The sequence below is a fragment of the Felis catus genome, chromosome E1 (genome assembly GCF_018350175.1).
Source record: "Felis catus isolate Fca126 chromosome E1, F.catus_Fca126_mat1.0, whole genome shotgun sequence".
Lineage (NCBI taxonomy): Eukaryota > Metazoa > Chordata > Mammalia > Carnivora > Felidae > Felis > Felis catus.
In genome coordinates, this window is record NC_058381.1 from 37,203,297 (window position 1) to 37,221,871 (window position 18,575).

Sequence of the window (18,575 nt, forward strand, 5' to 3'; positions counted from 1 at the left end):
TGTTCTCATAAAGCATGTGTTGGTTGGGGTGGTTGGGTTTGTTTATTTATTTATTTTTCCCTTCAGGAGCAAACAGGGCCACAGAGGGAGAACATTAAATTATCCCTTGAAATGATTCCGGTAATAAGTCGGGCAGGTTAGGAGAGCTGTCGGCAGCTCCCGCCAGACCTCCCTCGACCTTTCTGAACTCCTATCTTTCACTTGGCCTTGTTTTATAAGAGGCCAATTACTCCCTTCTGGGTTAGCTGTGTCCCTTGTTTAGAGCTGCTGTCTATATGGGCAGAATGTGCATTTTTTCATCAGCCAAGCAAGTAAGAGAGATCATATATTATTCCTTGCCGGAAATCAGAACATGCCATGGGACATGGAAGAGAGGGGACTTGTAGGGACAAAGGCTTTGAATATTTGAAATAAGCGCTCTTCTGGAAATCAGGCCCACAGAGACCCAATGATCATAACATCAATAATAATCATAAGTAATGTTTATATCGCGCGGACAACAAGCCAGATTCCCTTCTGAGCACTTTACGTGTGTTAACATATTGGATCTTCATAATAACCCTATGCAGTGGTTACTATTATTATCCCCATTGTAGACATGAGGAAAGTGAGGTGTCACAGCTGGTAGGTGGGGGAGGTAGGACTGAGTCCCAACCATTCTGACTTCCCAGTCTGTGTTCCCACCAGCTACCCTGCCTTGAATATTCTTCACTGGGGGGGGGGGGTGCCTTCCCCATCTTTAACTCTGAGATGGGGATGCCCTGGCCTGAGCTAAGGAGATGATTCCTCAGCCTGGGAATTGTTCCTGCCTGATATAGTCACAGCCATGGTACCCCGAGTGTCTTCCAGAGCCAGGCATTAGGCTGAGATCATGTCACATGCATGACCCCACCTGCTACAGTACCTGTCAGGTTGGTACGAGTATCGTTCCCACTCTGCAGATAAGCGCAGGAAGGCCCAGAGGTATCTAGAAGCCCACCACAGCAAGGAAGTACCAGAATCAAAACCAGGGGCGAGTCTTGCTGCCCTAGATGGTTTCTCCCACTTCCCATGCCCAGACTTTTATGATTCTAATATTTTGGAGCTGGGTTTGACCAGGCTCCATTGCCAGGGGTTTAACCCATTTCTAAGACGCCCAGATTTCCAAGGAGTCCTAGGCCAGGCGACCCAGCCCCCGCCGGAGACAGGCACGGACAGGAAGGCACAGGGAGTCTTTCAATTTTACATTAAAAGAGAAGGTCCCCTCCCCCTCTCCTCCCCGTCCCCCTGCCTCGGCAACCTTCCAATCACATCAGAGACCGGAGAAGGGGCTTGACCTCTGTCCTCGGGGGAGGTCAGCCGGGGCGACCCCGCCTGCGTGCAGGATCCCGTGAGAGAGGCCCAGCTGCAGGCCCCGGAGGGCTGGAAGCGCACCCGGAAACGGGCTTGGGGTCACCGAGGGCGGCCTGGCTGAGGGAGGGGCTTCCCTGGTCCTTTGTGAGCTGATGGGCAGGGGGAGATTAGTTCCACAGGCAGCCCCTGTGTCTCCAGAGAAAGGGGCCATTGTGGAGCGACTCAAAATACAGGGCACAGCCTACCCCACCTCCCCTTTTATCGCCATGGAGATGGGGGGAGGGTTGAGACCAAAAGAGGGAGGGAAAATGCAGGGCAGGTGAAGGGGGGGCGGGGGAGGGGGGCAGTGGAAGCCAGCATTGGCGAGAGAGGAGAGAACTCTGTTCCTTTCTCACCTCTCTCCTCCTCTCCACGTCCTGCCTGAGGGCTACCAGAGCAAAGAAGGGCTGGCCCACTACCCTGCAGCTGGCCCAACGACCTTGGAGGGTGAGGGGTCCGACCATCTGGGAGCAAATTTGCAAGACGGCCACATGGAAGGCAGCTGGTGAACAGCTGCTAGGCCTTGTCCAGCTCCTGGACGTACCAAGCGCCCCAAACCACTGAATCTCAGAGTCACATCCACCCAATCGCCCAACCTCTGCGGCGGCCCCACCGGATACTGATCCGGTGTCAGCCCAAGGTCCTCCGTGATGGTGACTTCCTCACCTGGGCCTTGTGGGCACCTCTGGCTGTCAGAAAGGGCTTCCTTGTATTAGGTAGAAACCCGTGTTCCTCTTCCCTCCACACACAGGGCTAGTTGTGGTCTCTGGGGCGGCACCACAAAATAAGGCAGGCTTTTAATAAATACTGTAGAAAGAAAAGATAACAATCTGACACTTCTTGACTTGAACTATTTGGAAAAAGCTGCCGAGAAGGTAATTTTGTTGAAAACAGCACAGTCCGTGGTTTAAAAAATAGCCAAAGCTAAGTGGAATCCCCGGATGGGAAGTGATTCTGGCCATCGCACACTGGGGGTGCAGAAGACAGGACAGCTCAAGGCACCAAGGTCCTGGGTGCTGCCCCGATGCCAACGCAGAAGGTCACGGACAGGGCCTGTGGTATGTTTTAGCGAACTAGGCATTTGGTGAATACCCAGCCCCGTGGACAGAGATGCAGCCCAGCGTCAGAATTTGCCAGGGGATTGATTGTGCCTGATCTTGGGCTCTACGACTGCTGCGAGCCAGAGGAACCCCCCTTCGTCAAACAGGATCCTCTTGAAAAGAGGCGCCAGCTCCTAGCAAGCAGTCAGAGACCGCGTGTTCTTGTCAAATACATAGAAAGGAAGAGGCCTCCCTGTTTTCAGGCTAGCAGTCCCCGGGCAGAAAGAGCTGTGATCTCATAGCTTGGAGAGACTCAAGGATTCCGGACTGACTGGGGTCCTCCAATTTGCAAGGTTACAAGTTCCAGCCTGCATTCCAGTGGGGGAACCCACTGGAAAGTCTCAGGTCGGCTTCTGGTCCCCAACAAGTCTCTTCCTACCGAGGTGGGTCAGCCCCGAGGTTACGTGGGGCAGGGAAGGTAGAAGAGAGACCGGAGGCAAACTCCACCATGGAGGAAGAACTTAGGGCTCTCTTATAACCTTTTTGTTCCTTCCCCCATTGCGCTGCCTGGGGAGGCCTAGGGGGTGGGGCTGCACAAGCAGACGTTTAGAACAGGTGCTATTTCAGTGCACCAGGCACCAGAGAGAAGTCGGGGTGGGGGGGCGCTGTGTTCATGCTAACAAAGGCCACATCCCATCCTCGAGAGCAGTGGCTTCAGAATGCCAGGCCTCAGCAGATGTTGAAGACGGCCTTGATTCTTGTATTGGAGAGAAAAGGGAGATTAGTCCGCGGGTCCCTGTTTGAATGGTGCCAGAGCCTCAGCTGTCAAGAAAGGCAGGCCTACCTGCTGTTGTCTCTTCCCATTCAGCACCGGGGCTCCTGCCCAAATGCTCATGTCCAGATTGTATTTATGACTGTTTTAAGAAGGAGTGACAGAGCCTTTTAATATCCCTGACAGCCCAGGATGTTTTAATAGATGGTGGAGCTGGGCTGCAGGAGTTAAGGAAAAGGGGCAGAGTCACTGAGCGTGCTGTCAGGCCTGGTTTCTATGACAGACCTACTGATCCACTCGCCGACAAAATAAAATACGGGCCCACGTCTCTCCACGGCCCCGTCAGGTTGACAGACAGTCTGTCACCGTTGTATGTCATCTTTCACCTCCTAATCACTCAGGCTTAGGGGACTTGCATTTAATGGGGAGTCCCTACAGGATTTCCACCCGAACTTCCTCTGGAGCCTCAGGCTTCTGCTTCCACCGCCCCAGGCCTCTGCTTCCACCGCCCCAGAGTTCCTCCGGGCGTTCCCCCAATTGTCTCGATTTCAAGCAAAACTTTCCTACCTTCCGAGTTCTGCTTTGCTTGCTGCTGTGGGTTAGAGGTGATGATAGGTGTTACAGAACGGCTCAGTCACCTGCAAAAACAGACAGAATGGGTGGTGGGGATGGTTGCACAACAACGTGAATGTACTTAATGCCCCTGAATTGTACACTCGAAAAGGGATAAAGTGGTCAACTGTGTGTTTTGAGCTGGGTCAGATTGTCTGAACGCGCGCGCGCGCACACACACACACACACACACACACACACACAGATGGAGTAAACTTCGGTATCTCCCTGTGTATGCCTATAAACTGTGTAACTTGTCGTCAAACTATTCCCAGGTCTCTAGTCCCATGAAAGCACGCCCCCCCCCCCCACCTTGCTCCTTTACCTCTTCCCCCTTCCCCTGGCCTAATCAGCCTCAAGGTCAGTTTTGGAGTTGAACATCTAGAGGTTCCTTATACATGCTTTTCCAGGACCAGGTTGGAGCTGGTCTGACCAGGAACCTTTTAGGTCATATCTTCAGTTTGTTGTGGCAAAGGCCCAAGAGATTTTCTCGCCTTTTTTTTTTTTTTAATGTTTATTTATTTATTTTTGAGAGAGAGAGGGAGAGATAGTGAGAAAGAGCGCGCTCATGAGCACAAGCGGGGGAGGGACAGAGAGAGAGAGGGAGACACAGAATTCAAAGCAGGTTCCCGGTTCTGGGCTGTCTGCTCAGAACCCGACACGGGGCTCAGACTCACAAACTGTGAGGTCATGACCTGAGCCGAAGTCGGAGGCTTAACCGATTGAGCCACCCAGGGGTCCTTTTTTTTTTTTTTTTGGTGGGGGAAAGAAGGGCAGCAAATCCCAGGGTCACTACGTGTTCTTTCTGGAGAGGCTGAAAAAAAAATCCCCGAAGAGACCACCAAGTCCTCCTTCCCCCTGTCAAGTGTATCTTCTCCCTGTCATTGGGGCTCCCTCCTTCCAACCCCACCGACAATGGACAGTGTGACAACAATGCGGCAGGTTAAGGGGCAGCGCTCATGCTCCTCCGCGCTCCTCCGTCCCAGCCCCTAGGTCTGCAGCTCCGGGTCAGAGCCTCCCTCTCCACCCTCACCAGCCCAGGGCTCTGCGTTCAAGTCCTCTGCCAGGAGAGAGTTAAGGGCTTGGGTTTAATTTGCCCGTTAATCACAGTTAAAAGAAGTAATGAGCGTCTCCCCAAAGCCTGGGTGTTTCTCTGCAGATTAAGCAGCAATTTGCATAGCCCCTTTATTCATTCCCACCTTCCCCTGTGGGGCGGCTTGTCCTTCCAGACACAGCCGAGCGCAGCCCGCGGCGGGAGCGCTTTGACAAATGGCTTTGCTGCACGTGGTTTGGGCGAGAGGGAGGGAGGGGCAGGTTGGGAGGGAGAGGGCAGCTCCCGACAGTAATGGATAGCTGGGCCGTTAAATAGTGCAGGACTTTTTATTAGACACACAGGAGAAGTTTAAATATTCAAACTGGTTTTCTTTGAAGCCTGGGGAATGAGTAGAGGGGTGGCAGGCAGAGTTTACTCAGGGCCAATTTACTCAGGGAGGCCCTGCCCATCAGCTGAGAGGAAGGGCACCTGGACGACAGGCGGGTCTGCGGGTCGGTCGGCTGGCACCCGGGCCAGCCTCCGAAGCCCTGGGGTAGGCTTGACACCCTCCTGCTGGGCTCCGGGATCTGTGGGGGCAGGAAGGCATCTGAGCCCCATTCAGTAGTGGGGGCTGGGGACTAGCCCCAGCTTTGGAGCAGAAGCTGTGGTGTCTCCAAGAGGGTAGGACAACAGCCCTTTCCTCTGCTCTCTAGGAGAGCCCTCGGCTAAGCGGGGAGAGGGGAGGGAGGGAGCCCAGATGATGCTCAGGGCAGAGGCTCTCACTGGAAAGCATGCAGAAGGGAATTTTAGTTTGACCACCGGTCCATTTTAAAAGCCTACTTAAACCCAGTTTTCTTCCTAACTTGTAGTGCTCTGTGGGACTCTTCCTTTCTGCTAACTGGGGAGCCACATGATCGTAATATTTTAGAGGTCAAAGTCACTTTAGAGATCGTGAAGACAACTGAAGTTCGGAGAAGTTAATTTTGAGATTCCAACGGGGACACACAAGTAAGCAAGACCCAGTCCCTATCCTTAGGCAGCTCTGGTTGGGGCACAGATGTCAGGAGGTCACGGGGATGTGGTGACAGGCGCTCTGAAGGGCATCTCCATGAGGCTTCAGGGATGCTGCTGAGGAGGAGGGGCTAATTCTGTGGGAGCCTGGAAATGTCCACAGAGGGAGGTATTTGGGTCATATCTGAGCCGGGGGGCGGGGGGGGGCAGGAAGGCCTTGAGGGGGCCAAGAAGAGGGTTGGGGTTTTGGGGACACATGTGGGTTTGGTGTCTTGGATGGATACCCAGGCTGGAAGGGAGATGGAGATCTGATTACCAAGGGCTGGCCCGCCACTTTAGGAGTTTAGGGAGCTAAGGGGGCATTGGAGTTTCTAAGCAGGGGAATGATTGGGGTGACAAAGCAGAGGCTTGGAGCCTGCCAATTGGCAGAGATAGGAAATATCAGAGAGGGATGAAGGACAGAATGGGGAAGATTATGGGTTTGGTCTGGGACCTGCTGGGATACCTGAGACACACAGCTAGGCCCCAAGCACAAGTTTCTAACCTCAGTCCTGGTTATTTCTGGTCCATCCCCCTTTCACAACAGCTGACATTGGAGTCCTACTGGACCAGGGACCACCTAGGTGTTGTATATACCACAGCTCCCTACCCGGAGGGCGGTAGTATCTCTTGTTCTCATTTTATAGGTGAAGGAAATGAGGCACAGAGAGGTCATGGGCCGTGTCCAAGATCACATGGTAGTAAGAACAGAGCCAGGATTTGACCCGGGCCGTCCGGATCTAGACAACGTGCTAATCATCATGACGCCTTGCTTGCTTTCTTCCTAACCTATTACCATTATCAGATTTTGTACGTGCGTGCGTGTACAGGAGTGCGGAGGAGAGGATAATAGGTGGCAATTAAAAGATGAAATAAAAATTAGTAACAGGACAAGCAGGTGTCAGAGAGGCAGGGAAGAGCCACAGGACCTGTGTTTCTAGAGGAGAAACTGTGTAAGCAACATCTGGGGAATTAACGAGGGGGAGAGAAAGGGGAAGGGCGGGTGCGCACGAGTGAGTGAGCAGGACTCCACGCCAGGCCACAGTCAGCTCCTGCCATCCTGCGATGGCTTTCCTTTGGTCCTCAGCTCCAGGCCAGTTCTCTGAAGCAGGGAATTCTTTCAATGGGTGAGGTTTCCTGTGTGGATGACGCAGATAACCCCTGCCCCACACTGGCAATGAGAAACTAGTTCTAGATGTCCTTGGCAAGCCCTTAGTGGGCAGCCAGATCCCAGATGGACAGTCATTAGCAGTCCGCTCAGCCCATGGTCACGGTCATGAGCCGAGAGCCGGTGGTGGGGCCTAGGCAGCTGGGTTTAGCAGGGAGGGAGGATCCAGGAAAAGTGATTCTGCCTCTTTGTCTGAAGCAGGGTGACCAGGGGGTGCCTGGGTGGCTCAGTTGGTTGGGCATCAGACTTCTGCTCAGGTCATGATCTCGCGCTTGTGAGTTCGAGCCCCGCATTGGGCTCTGTGCTGACAGCTCAGAGCCTGGAGCCTGTTTCAGATTCTGTGTCTCATTCTCTTTCTGCCCCTCCCCCACTTGTGCTCTGTCTCTCAGAGATAAATTAATGTAAAAAAAAAAATTAAAAAAAAAAAAGTGAAGCAGGGTGACCAGTTGGCTGAGCGGTGACAGCCTGAAGTCTTCTCTGGAAAAAGGTGGCGTAAAAGTGAACACAAAAGCAGGGGGAGCTCCTGGCACTACAATTCACATCAAACTAACAGAAAATCTCAGCCCACCTCCTCCCCCTCTCCTGGAACATTTTCTTGGCGGCCCCAGAAACCTGACTGCTCAGAAGTTGGTCCTCAAGCTCCAAGGGAGCCTCTCACCATTCCCTTCCAGGAAGCCAAGTTAGACGGGGATGAAGAGTCCCGGGCCATTACGTCACACCCCGGAAATGAGCTCGCATTTGCCCAGGAGCGCTGACTCTGTGCCTGGCACCACTCTAAGACCCCTGTGTATATTAACTCGTTTCATCGCCATGATGGATTCTGTCAGGCAAGCCAGAGAAAAGCCAGCAGGAACCCAACTGCGATCAGAGTGGCGCTAGGGGAGACCTGGGGGCGGATCTGCGAGACTATTCTCCCAAGGGGTAAAAGAGCCAGGCAGGGTCTCGGTGTCTCAGGGTGGTCGGGAAAGTGAGGCCCCAGGAAGCAAGGCCCGGGCCAAAGGCAGCTGGAGCTAAAGGTTCCTTTTGGGGTTAAAGGCTTTTAAGAAACAATTTACACCAGCCTGGAGCGGGCCTTCGCTTTACCAGGTAAACAGCGAACCAGGCCTAATCCCTCTGAGAGAGAACAGTCCCCTAACCACACCGCTTAGCAACGTGGCCAAAATCTGCAGAGAGAACCCTTTCTATCTAAACCCACTTCCCCTCCTGCGAAGATGGCCAAACCTCAGCCTGTGTGACTTCCTGCCATTGGCCCCAGGCAGGGCAGAGAAGGCAGGCGAGGTGCCCCTCTGGAAGGGCGAGGAGCAAGAGCTTTTGAGGCCCAAACCCAGCCTGCTGCAGTCACGTGGTCCACAGGGCTTCTCCCTACCTCGCGGTGCCTGGAAGCAATAGTGTCTGTGTAGCAGCTGATTGGACGAGGGACAGGAGAGCGGGCGAGGGCGGCATGCCTCGGTGAGCTGATGGCTGCTGCAAGAGGCAGGCCGGAAGGCCAGTGCAGCCGGCAGCTGAACAGGTGGGGCAGGAGCTGGCGGCCACCCTCTCAGAGGGAAAGGGACGAAGAGACGCAGACAGCCCCCTAGGCCGGGCGCCTTCGCGGCGGCCGAGGGCAGGGTGCAGCCCGCACAGTCCCCTCTGTGTCCTTCGACCCTAAGGACGGTTTTACCTCGACATTCCACACCAATGTTTTCCCTTTTCCAATTCCTAGACTAATTCCAGCCCCCAATTCCTCCAAAAGGAGGTGAACAGGCAAAGATTGGGGGGAAGCGACGGGCTGACATTAATTGATAGGAGCGGCTTCGAGCAGTTCATGCTGCCTTATCTCTCTCTCCTTCGGATAGCGTGTGTCCGCCGGAGTCCGCGGGGTCGGTGATTAATAGGGGCCATCACTCACTGTCCGGGACGGCTGAAAGGCAGCGGGGAGGGGGCGGCCCTCCCCAGAACTGAGATAACAAGCAGCAGGAATAATGAGTGGTGTCACTCCACTTTTCATTTTGATGGAAAGTCATTACGGGAGTCAACGCCAGCGACAAAGAGCCATGAATCAACTGCTCTGCTATGAAATTAAAATCGAATTGCCGGCCACCCCCAACCCCTACCCTTCCTGGGAAATGGGGATGGGTAGGTGGCTTGGGAGAGGGGCGCCATCCCGGGGTGGGCTCTACCCAATCACAGTGCGGGCAGTTACGGGCAGGAAGTGGACAGGCGGCTAGTGAAGGTGACAACTCCTGTCTCCACCTTGTTTATCAGACCCTTCCTCCCCAAACCGCATTTTCCCCCTGCCTGGAGGTGAGCTGTGATTAAAAGGAAAATACAGCTTCGCTGGCTCCAACAAGGCTGCCACTCGACTGTTCCCCTTGGCTTTCTGGCCCAAGTGGGGCAGTCTGGCCTGGCCATGGAGAGAAAGGGGCCCAGCAGACTCAGCTACCCCAGAGCTTGCTGAACCACTTGTAGGTGCTCATCTGGGGCCCTCCCTGTCACCAGAGGCAAAGAGGGAAAGTCTCTAACCCAGGACTCCACAGGAACAGCTGATGGCCTAGGGAACCCACTCTATCAAGAACCCCAGGCAAACAGGTGCATGGCCTTGACTCAAGGCCCAGAGAAGCAGAAACTGTCAGTGGCGAAGCAAGAGTCTCTTCCTCTTTTATTAAGTCCAACTAGATGATGAGAAGGACCAGAAACTGGGGTTGCAGGCTGACAGGCCACAGGGCCAATCAAGATAGCTTCTTGCCAGAAAATACAGTGAGGGTCAAGGTCACCATCTAGGTGACAGCTCCTTCATGCGGCCTTCCATCCTCCAATCACTTGGTCTCTGGCCAGGAAGGGCCCTGCCGCATCAGCCCTGGCTGTCGCACCCCCCTTCCTGAAGGCTGGGAAGCCGGGAAGGTAGAATGTGGGGGCTGTCACAGATAGGTTCCCATCAGGTTCACGGGGCGCCCACTGTACCTCTTGGAAATGTCAGCTTCAATCTGAAAGACAGAGGTACCAAGTGGGTGGGAAGCAGAGAGGCAGGGGTGCCTTGCTGTGTAGAAACTGGGGGTCCCCCACCTGCTTGGCAGGTCTGCCTTTCCGGTCTCACCAGCTTCTGCAGCTCCTTGGTCTTCTCCAGCAGCAGATCCAACTTGGGCTCCAGGGCCGCCTGCTCCTGAAGCGCTTCCTGCTGCTTCTGCACCATCAGCTCCTTCTTCAAAGCCAGAAGCTGGGACTGCTTCAGCTTCTGCTGGAGAAACTCAGTCACTCGGTCCACATACCTGTGCAGGGTATTCAGGTGAGGGGTGCAGCCGAGCAACCCCGAGCATCCCCATTCAGCTGCTGGGAAAGGTGAGGCTCAGGAAACCAAATCCCTAACAGGCCTCTCAGCCTCCACACCCTTCAACTCCTTCTTTGCGAGGTAGAGTGCTCCCAGCTCCCCTGTCCTACTTGGGAAGCAGAGCCATCTTGCCCCAAGACAACCCCTGATCCCAACCGTGACAGCACTGCTATGGGAGGCAGAGAAGAGCTCTGGGGGCTCATGGAGAAGAGGAACACAAGGAGTCAGGGCTGCTCAAGATGGCAGAGCCCCACATCATGCTCCGGAACAGCCCGACGTCAAGGGGGAAACCAGACCTTGGTGAGGCCAGGATCATAAACAGGTGTTGCATTCGAAGACTGGTGAGCCGGCCGATCAGATCCTGCAGCGCCGACACCATGGTAACCATCTTTGCTTTGGTCTGGCCCTGCAGGATGGCGGGAGCCAGCTGGAACTGGCTCACGGACAAGATGTCTGCCTCCTCACTCATCTCCACGGCTCTCTGGGTCAAGAAGATCTCGAGCTGAGGGCAGAAGAGGATCTGGTTGAAACCAAGAAGAGAACTCAGACGTTCTCAGATGCTCAAAACGCAAGAATGAGACATGAGGGTTGGACTCTGGGTGAGAAGGTGTTATTTCCTCTGAATACTTTTACTGCTAAAAACTTAGCAACTATAATGTGAGAGCTGGATGGGGTGCCTGGGTGGCTCAGTCAGTTAAGTGTCCAACTTCGGCCAGGTCAGGATCTCACGGTGCCTGAGTTCGAGCCCCATGTCCAGCTCTGTGCTGACAGCTCAGAGCCTGGAGCCTGCTTCGGATTCTGTGTCTCTCTCTTCTCTCTGTCCCTCCCCGGCTCACACTCTCTCTCTCTTTCTCAAAAATAAAAAAAACATAAAAAAAAAAAAAAAAGATTTATAATGTGAGACCTTGAGGCAGCCTCTCACTGTCATTCTTCTGTCCCCTACTCCCATCTCAGGCCCTCTCAAGCCCTGGACACCTCTCCTTCCTCCCAGTGTATGGATAACTAAGGACACACAGATTCAACGGGTTCTCTCTGCCCCAGTGAAGGTATTTTCTCTCTGTGAGTAATGAAATTCAGGGAACAGGAATCCACATCTGAGAAGCCTTGGAGTAAGAAAGGGCTGGGAAGAATCTGGGAACCAGCCGCATGTCTTGTCACTCTTATTCTACCTTAGAAACTTGATCCCTTTGGCCTTCTCTGTCCTGGAGGCTAAGAGGGGCCTCTCTGGGCAGAAAAAAAAGGGAATAGGTGAGGACTAAGAACTTTGACGAGGACCTCACCAGCCAGCAGTCCACTGGGAAGGCAACAGGCGGAGATTAACACAAAGAGGAAGCGTCCTCCCAGAGGACGAAGGTACCTCCATGAGCTCATCAATGAACTGATTCCGGGTCTCAGGGTATTCAAGAAGTGTCAGGGCATCTGGGCCCTTAGCAACACCTTCTGGAGCTGCCAGGAGGAGAGACAGAGAAGTGATAAAGTTGCTGGGGACCACAGAAAAAGACCCTCAAGTTCGAGAGGTTCTGAGGTTCTGGTGGGTTAATATGGACACAAACCCATTGCCCTAAAGCTACTATCGATCTCATCCCAGGGGGATAGGGTTACCCTTTCCCTAACCGGACACTACTACCAGCCACTACTACGGGCGGCCAGTCTGTGAGGGGGGCCGCAGAGCTGGGTTCAGGGCCAGGAAAGGCCTCCTCTGCTCTGGTAGGCTGCAAAGTTTCATCCTGCACCGCCCTCTAGCGGCTCAGATCGCTGCTGCATCCTCTCCAGCGGTGGGCAGGGGGTCAGGTCACACACCTCCATGTCCAGCAGCCCTCCAGGAACCTCCCACCAGGAAAGGTGACCCATATTTGGGATCTCAAAAGTTGAGAGCTTCCAGACTTATACTGTTCCTCCACACTCAGGTCATCATCAAGATTTTGAGAAAACAGTTAAATGTGTGAGAAGCCCAATCTTGGCAAGTGCATTTCTTCTTTGTTTCTAGAGACACGTTGGGGGGGGGGGGCAGGGCGGCTGGCTTTTGAGCACTCACTTCTGCCAGGGCTGCAGGGAGGGCTGCACTTACCCTGGGTTCCAGCTTCTAGCACTGTGATCTGCAAAGCGGCATCGTCTCCCCAGTCTATCCCATCGCCCCCAGCTTCCTAGGTAGAAAGCAAAGAACCCTGGCAGGGTTGCAAGAATCTTCCCCAGCAAAGGGAGCCGGGATAAACCAAAGCCCTTGATAAGTCCACGGCCTACACATTTCAACTGTACGAAGGACTTACAGCCCTGACATAGCTGGTAAAGATGGCAGGGGGGCCCAGGTATGCTGCCACTCTCATCCCTGCTTAGAGTTACCACCTGCTTGTACCTGACACCTTGCCCCAAATGCCAGGAGAAAAATGTCAAACCTGGGATATGACACTGTGGAAACTGCCTCCCCCTGCCAATCTGGTCTGAAAGCTATGGACTTCAAGAAATGCCTTTAGAGACAGACAGCGCTTCTTTTATCACCAAAGCAGTGATCACAGAAAAGTTCTCAGAGGGATGGACTGTGAGAGCGTCCTAACCTTTGAGTCCGATTCCAGGGAGATGCCCCAGTCAATTTCGGCAGCCTGGGCAGAGATGCCAGAGTCCGTCCCTTCAGAAGCCACCTCCACCCCAAAGTCACCCCAGTCAATCTAGAAGGGGAAAAAAGTGTTAGCTCACAGAAAGTGGGTGAAAGCAAAGGGGCCTGCCTCCCCAGGGGCCTCAGCTGCCCCTGGAAGGGGCACTGGCACACTGTTCAAGTGCAATGGGCTCCACGCTCCCCAAAGGACCGCCCAACTTCAGAGTTCACGGGGCTGAAGGATTTCTAGATTAAAGCCAACAGGCTCACTGAGCCTCTTCAGTGCTCATCTACACTCTGGCCTCAAGGAGGCCGGAAAATTAAAGGAACAGGGCCCCCCTGGACCCTTCTATGTATAGTCTCTTCTTCCTTCTGAGACTCTGAACTCAGTCAGGGCGGGGTGGGGAGGGGTGGAGCTGTGTGGGGGGATGAGGAAGCAGCTCTCACTTGGCTCATCATCTTACCGCGTCTTCTTCCACCGGCTCAGGAGGCTCCTCGAGGTGCGGCCGCTCCACCACAGAGGGCTCGGTCCCCGTCCTCCATTCGTACACCGTGGCGTTTCCCCGCCTCTGCACGAATCGCAGCATCGGCAGCACCTGCTCTGTGGGGCTGCAACGGAGCACCAGACTGACCCTTCCACTGCCCACTCACACAGCCCCCGCCGGGCGCCACCCTGAGCCCTGCGGCCAGATGGGCAAGGCGTCCACAGGTTCACATATGTAAAATTAAACTCAAATGTCATGTCCGAAAACACAAGCAGAGAAGAGAGGACAGCAGGAAAAATAGGTCAACTGTCCCCGCTGCTGGAGAGAAAGAGGTCCTTTACCTTTCACACACAAACCCCACACAGGCCTGGTAGAGGTCAATGGCTTCGCCCAGAGACTGGGCCCCGGCCCCGATCTCAGCCAGCTGACTCGGCAGGTCCTTCACCAGGGCCAGCAGTTCTCTCCGGACGTTGTCTCCCTAAAGAGGATGGACGAGGGAGGCTAAGACAGGAGTGGTGGGAAGCGGAGCCCAGTGGGTTAAAGAAAATGCCCGGAGACTGGAGATGGGTGAGACACTGGCCCAAGAAGGGTGCAACCGGGCCGAGAAGGGAACCTTTCCCAGAAGCCAAGGAGCTGGGCTCAGGCCAAGAGGCCCCAGGAGCCCTCCTGCTCACCGTGATGCCGTACTGCTTGCATGAGTGGTAGAACTGCTCTCGCATCTCGGTGGCCCCTGCCTGGCCCTCCTCCTCCTTGCGACTATATTCTTGCTGCAGCTGCTGGCATTTGGCGATCTGCTTCTTCAGCGAAGGGATCTCGTAGTTGACATTCCGAACCAGGAGGCTAGAGAGTTCCACTGCGAAGGGCCCAGGAAATTCACCCCAGACGCCCACACCACAAGGCAAGCCTGCCCCCGGGACACGCACAAATACACCGAGGTCTGGCAGCGGAGAGCACGGCTTGGCTCCCCCCACCGCCCACCCTGTTCCTCCCCTTCCCAGCCGTGGAACCTCACACAGCCACCTTATCCTCTCCAATCCAGTCCTCCTCTGTAAAATAGGGGCCAAAATATTTCCCATGAGGACTAACAGAATCCACATGAAACAGGAGTACGATTCCTGGCATTCAGTAGATACTCAGCAAGAATCAGCTATTATTATTATTAATACTTGGGGGAAACATACCCCGAAGTACAATCGGCCCTGTAATTACTCTCAGGCATCCAATATGGCCCCCCGATGACCCATGCTTCCTCTGCCCAGTGGAGAAGAGGGGGGAGGTGGTCACCAAGAGGTCAGTGGTGTTGAGTCTCTTGCCTGGTCAGGCCCAGCAAAGGCCCCCTACTTGCCTGGTCTTCCGCTTTCTCCCAACACTCTTTGGGGGATTTCTTGGCCCACCTGGCAAACACTCATACCCCAACCACGGACTGTGCCTCCTGGAAGCCTAGTGTCCCAGAACTCTGGGAGTGGGCTGCCCCTGGACTCCAGCCTCCCAGGCTGGGCCACTTTACCTAGATAGATGTTGTCCTTCTCATACAGGGCTACGATCTCCTGCCAATCCTGGGTAAGAACGGAAATAGGAAGTGAGCCGGAATAGCACTCGGGCAGCCACATCTCAGCTCAAGCCGCACACAGGGGAAGCTCCCCCAGCCTTCACATCACATCAGATGCAAACCCCTTGCCTTTCTACATAACGCTGGCTGGACCACTTCATTTTAACAACGTGGTGCCAATGAGCATTCCCCAAAGCAGCAGGCCTGAAAATGGAAACCCAGGGGTAGGATCTACTTTTGGTATAAACTTTGGGAATGGACAGAAAGCTCAGGAAATAGGCTATGTAGGCATCTCCACCGGACCCTCAGCGAGACCAGAGGCTCTGACCCTGTAGACAGGATGGGTCTGGCTGCACATTAAGCGGCTTCAGCCACACTTGCCTTCATTCGCTGTGAAGAGTACCGGCCAAAAATGTTTTTTGTGGAGGCTTCGGTGCCTTTGAGAAGGTCCACGATCCTTAGGCAGTGGAAGTAGTGAATGTCTAGAGAGCAAGGAAGAGCAAAGACTCTGGGAATTATAGTATCTTGCCCACTATGCTGGGCACATGGCTGACTGATGAATGTGCTGAGAATCTTAGCATGCATAGCTTTCCCCTTCACCATTGTGTGTTGGAAGAAACTAGCATGTCCCCCCCCCCCCAAATAAATCTTTCTCTAGGGATTAGTCCTAAAGCTAAACAATAAGGGAGGAGGTTGGCTGATATACAGTGCTCCAGGAAAGACGGGGCTCCGGTAACGTAGTCCCAAATCACTCACAGGATCCAGAGAGCAGCTGGGCGATCTCCTCGCTCTCTGGCATGTCCTGGATGGCAGCATTGATCTTCTCTCGGATGGTCAACACCAGACTCTGCCATTTCAGATTGCAGTGTCGTCTGTCGACCAGCCAGTCTATGTGAGAAACACCCAAATCATAGCATTCCCACTCATGACAGCCAAAACGCTGTCACTAATTCAAGTGAAATACGCTAAGACACTGGCTAAAAGTTGTGTTCATATTGGTTAAGGTGTGGGGGATCACGGGAAGATGGGAATAAAGAGAGCCTCAAAGGGACCCTTGGCGTTAAACAGACTCCAGCAACCTGACTTCATCGCAGTGTGACTTTTATAGAGCAACTGCCTCCGTGCAGGGATAAAGAAAAACTGTGAATTAGTCCTGACATCAAAGTGCCACTTTTGACCGCTCTAAATTCTCCATAATATTTTTGCTTCCATGAGTAATTATATCTTTCTTACTGACAGAGGATGCTTTTCAACTTCCACTTCCTCAGGGCTGGGATTAACCGTGACAATGGAAAATACAAGATGATTATGCCAAGTACCGGATGAATGAACAACTGCAAAGCCCCTAATACCTACAGCGCCCTACAGACTAGGTAACACCTGGCACCACGAGAATACCAATGTGACTGACCTCCTGGAATCTGAGCCCAGATTTGTGTTTTTAGTAGAGCGGGTGGGGGGGTGAGAGCCATGTACATTTCCTTAGGAGAGAGCACTAAGAGCTAGGCTTTGCGATCACATGGTCCTGGCTTCTGATTATCAATTTGCTTAGGCAAATCTCTTAACCTTTCTGTGCCTTGGTTTCCCCACATGTAAGATGGGGATAATACGGTACTGGACACAAGAGGGAATGAAAGTAAAACATGGGGCACCGTGCCTAGCACATGGCAAGGACTCGATAAATCCTAGTAAAAATCATTTTTACAATGTCAAGTGCTTAAAACAGCACCTGGTAGAGCCAACTCTGAATGAATGGTTGCTGTTCCATTGGTCCTTCCCATGACCAGTGACAAGCTCATACAGCAAGAGTGCACAGGCGCTGCAGAACTGGGACAAATGCGAAAGGACACTAAAGAAGCTCCATCAAGTGGCCACTGCACAGGACTGACCGAATGGTCCACAGTGGTGAGTCCAGAACCTTGCCCTTGTTAATACACCTACCAACTAGCCAAACATTGGGGTCCCACACTAGCTATCACTTACACTGCTTCTGCTGTATTCCTCTAAAATCTTCAGAGAGAAAAATTCTGTAGATGTCATAGAACTAGAAGGGGACGAGGTAGTCAAACAGAGGTCATCTTAATGACTAAACTAGCATCAAATCAATCAATCCAATGAGCATTTTAAAATCCAGGAGCTGTGCACTCGCCCTGGAAAAGTCATAATGAAGAGGTCCTTGCCTGGCTCTGAACTGAGGAGGTATAGAGATCAGATACTGGCAGCAGGGAGATGGCCTGGCCACTAAAAGGTCTTTATTCCCAATTGGATCTCTGTCTCTCTTCCTCCTAAAATCAAGCGGAGATGGAAGCTTTTAAAATGAAAGGAAGGTAGGGGTGCCTGGGTGGCTCAGTTGGTTAAGCATCCGACTTCGGCTCAGGTCATGATCTCACAGTTCTTGAGTTCAAGCCCCACATCAGTCTCTGTGCTGACAGCTCAGAGCCTGGAGCCTGCTTCGAATTCTGTGTCTCCCCCTCTCTCTCTCTGCTCTCCTGCCCCGCTCATGCTCTGTCTCTCTCTCCTTCAAAAATAATTAAAAATTAAAAAAAAAGAATTACAACGAAAGGAAAGTAAGTTTTTTTTTCATACAAAAAGCATCGACCCTGGGGGCTGACAAACTTAAGTTCCAATTTCAGATCTACTGCTTAGTAGCTGACCGTCTTTAAAGTAAGCCACTACTCTCTTGATGCCTGAATGACCTTACAACACGTGTTAGGAATGACGTGTTAGTAGAAGACGCAGGTCAAGTACAGACTAAGAATGGTTCCTTCCTGCTCTTCCTAGCGCCGGCAGGTAGCCACCGCAGAGGGCATAGAACAGGGCGAGTGGTCAGGGGCCTTGGGGCGTCACGGCTCCCAGCTGTTGGCAACAGGAGGCAATGGGCCGGGCTTCCCCCTGACAGCGGTTGCGCGGGGCGTCCCCTCCTACCGAGCAGCTTGCTGGTCTGGATGTCGATGGGCACGTGCTGATGGTCCTGGCGGGAAACACAGCGAGAAACGGGGCTTGAGCGCGGGGAGGGGGCGTGCCACCCGCGCGCTTATTTCCGGGGCCCAACCGCCACCTTGAGGGGCCAGAATGTTGGGCCGGGGAGGGCCGAACCCGGGAGGGAGGCCGGAGAAGCGGGTCTGGGACCGACGGGTTGAGCTCAGTCCAGGGGTGACAGACCAGTGCCCCATTCCCCCAGCTCTTGTCTCCACACCTGCATCTTTCCTCCACTTCCGCTTCCGGCCGGCGACCCAAGTCAGCCCCACCTACAACCAATCCAGCGCAGGCCTGGCCGAGCCTCAGTTATGGCAGGGTCGGACCTCCTCGGGCCACGTCGCCATCTTCCTCCGAGCCAATCGGGGCGCGCGCTCCACCCCTGGCCACAAGCCCCACCCACCTCGGGGCTCCGAATGGCTGAGCCCGGGAGGGGCGGGAGAACCGAAGACAGCCAATGGGAGACGCGAGGCGGGCTCAGAGCTGGAGAAGGGCGGGGACGCCGAGAAAAGGCTGCAGGGGCTGCGAGATCACGGCAGACGGCGCCGGAGAGTTGGTCCGGGCAGCTTCCGGCCAGGTGGGCGCGGGGTTTACGGTGCAGGCATTACTGTGCTTGCAGACAGGG

The 18,575-nt window shown here is 53.9% G+C and overlaps 1 protein-coding gene across 4 annotated transcripts; it reads right to left on the minus strand.

Annotated features, from left to right (window-relative positions):
- Positions 1-9,662: 9,662 nt before the first annotated feature.
- On the minus strand, positions 9,663-18,329 carry CDK5RAP3 (CDK5 regulatory subunit associated protein 3). 4 transcript variants are annotated; one of them, XM_003996753.6, is made up of 14 exons: positions 18,171-18,329; positions 17,900-17,945; positions 15,731-15,862; positions 15,356-15,456; positions 14,933-14,981; positions 14,100-14,278; positions 13,767-13,903; positions 13,405-13,549; positions 12,903-13,013; positions 12,419-12,494; positions 11,708-11,796; positions 10,647-10,852; positions 10,120-10,291; positions 9,663-10,009 (listed from the first exon to the last, which is right to left on the minus strand). In XM_003996753.6, exons 1-14 carry the CDS (start codon positions 18,174-18,176, stop codon positions 9,944-9,946), a joined length of 1,515 nt encoding a protein of 504 aa, XP_003996802.1. In that variant the 5' UTR covers positions 18,177-18,329; the 3' UTR covers positions 9,663-9,943. The 4 variants fall into 4 exon arrangements, with proteins under 4 accessions (XP_003996802.1, XP_019673320.1, XP_019673319.1 ...); XM_019817761.3 differs by lacking the exon at positions 14,933-14,981 and having other exon boundaries at positions 18,171-18,305; XM_019817760.2 differs by lacking the exons at positions 14,933-14,981; positions 18,171-18,329 and adding an exon at positions 18,033-18,165.
- Between the last annotated feature and the right edge of the window lie 246 nt (positions 18,330-18,575).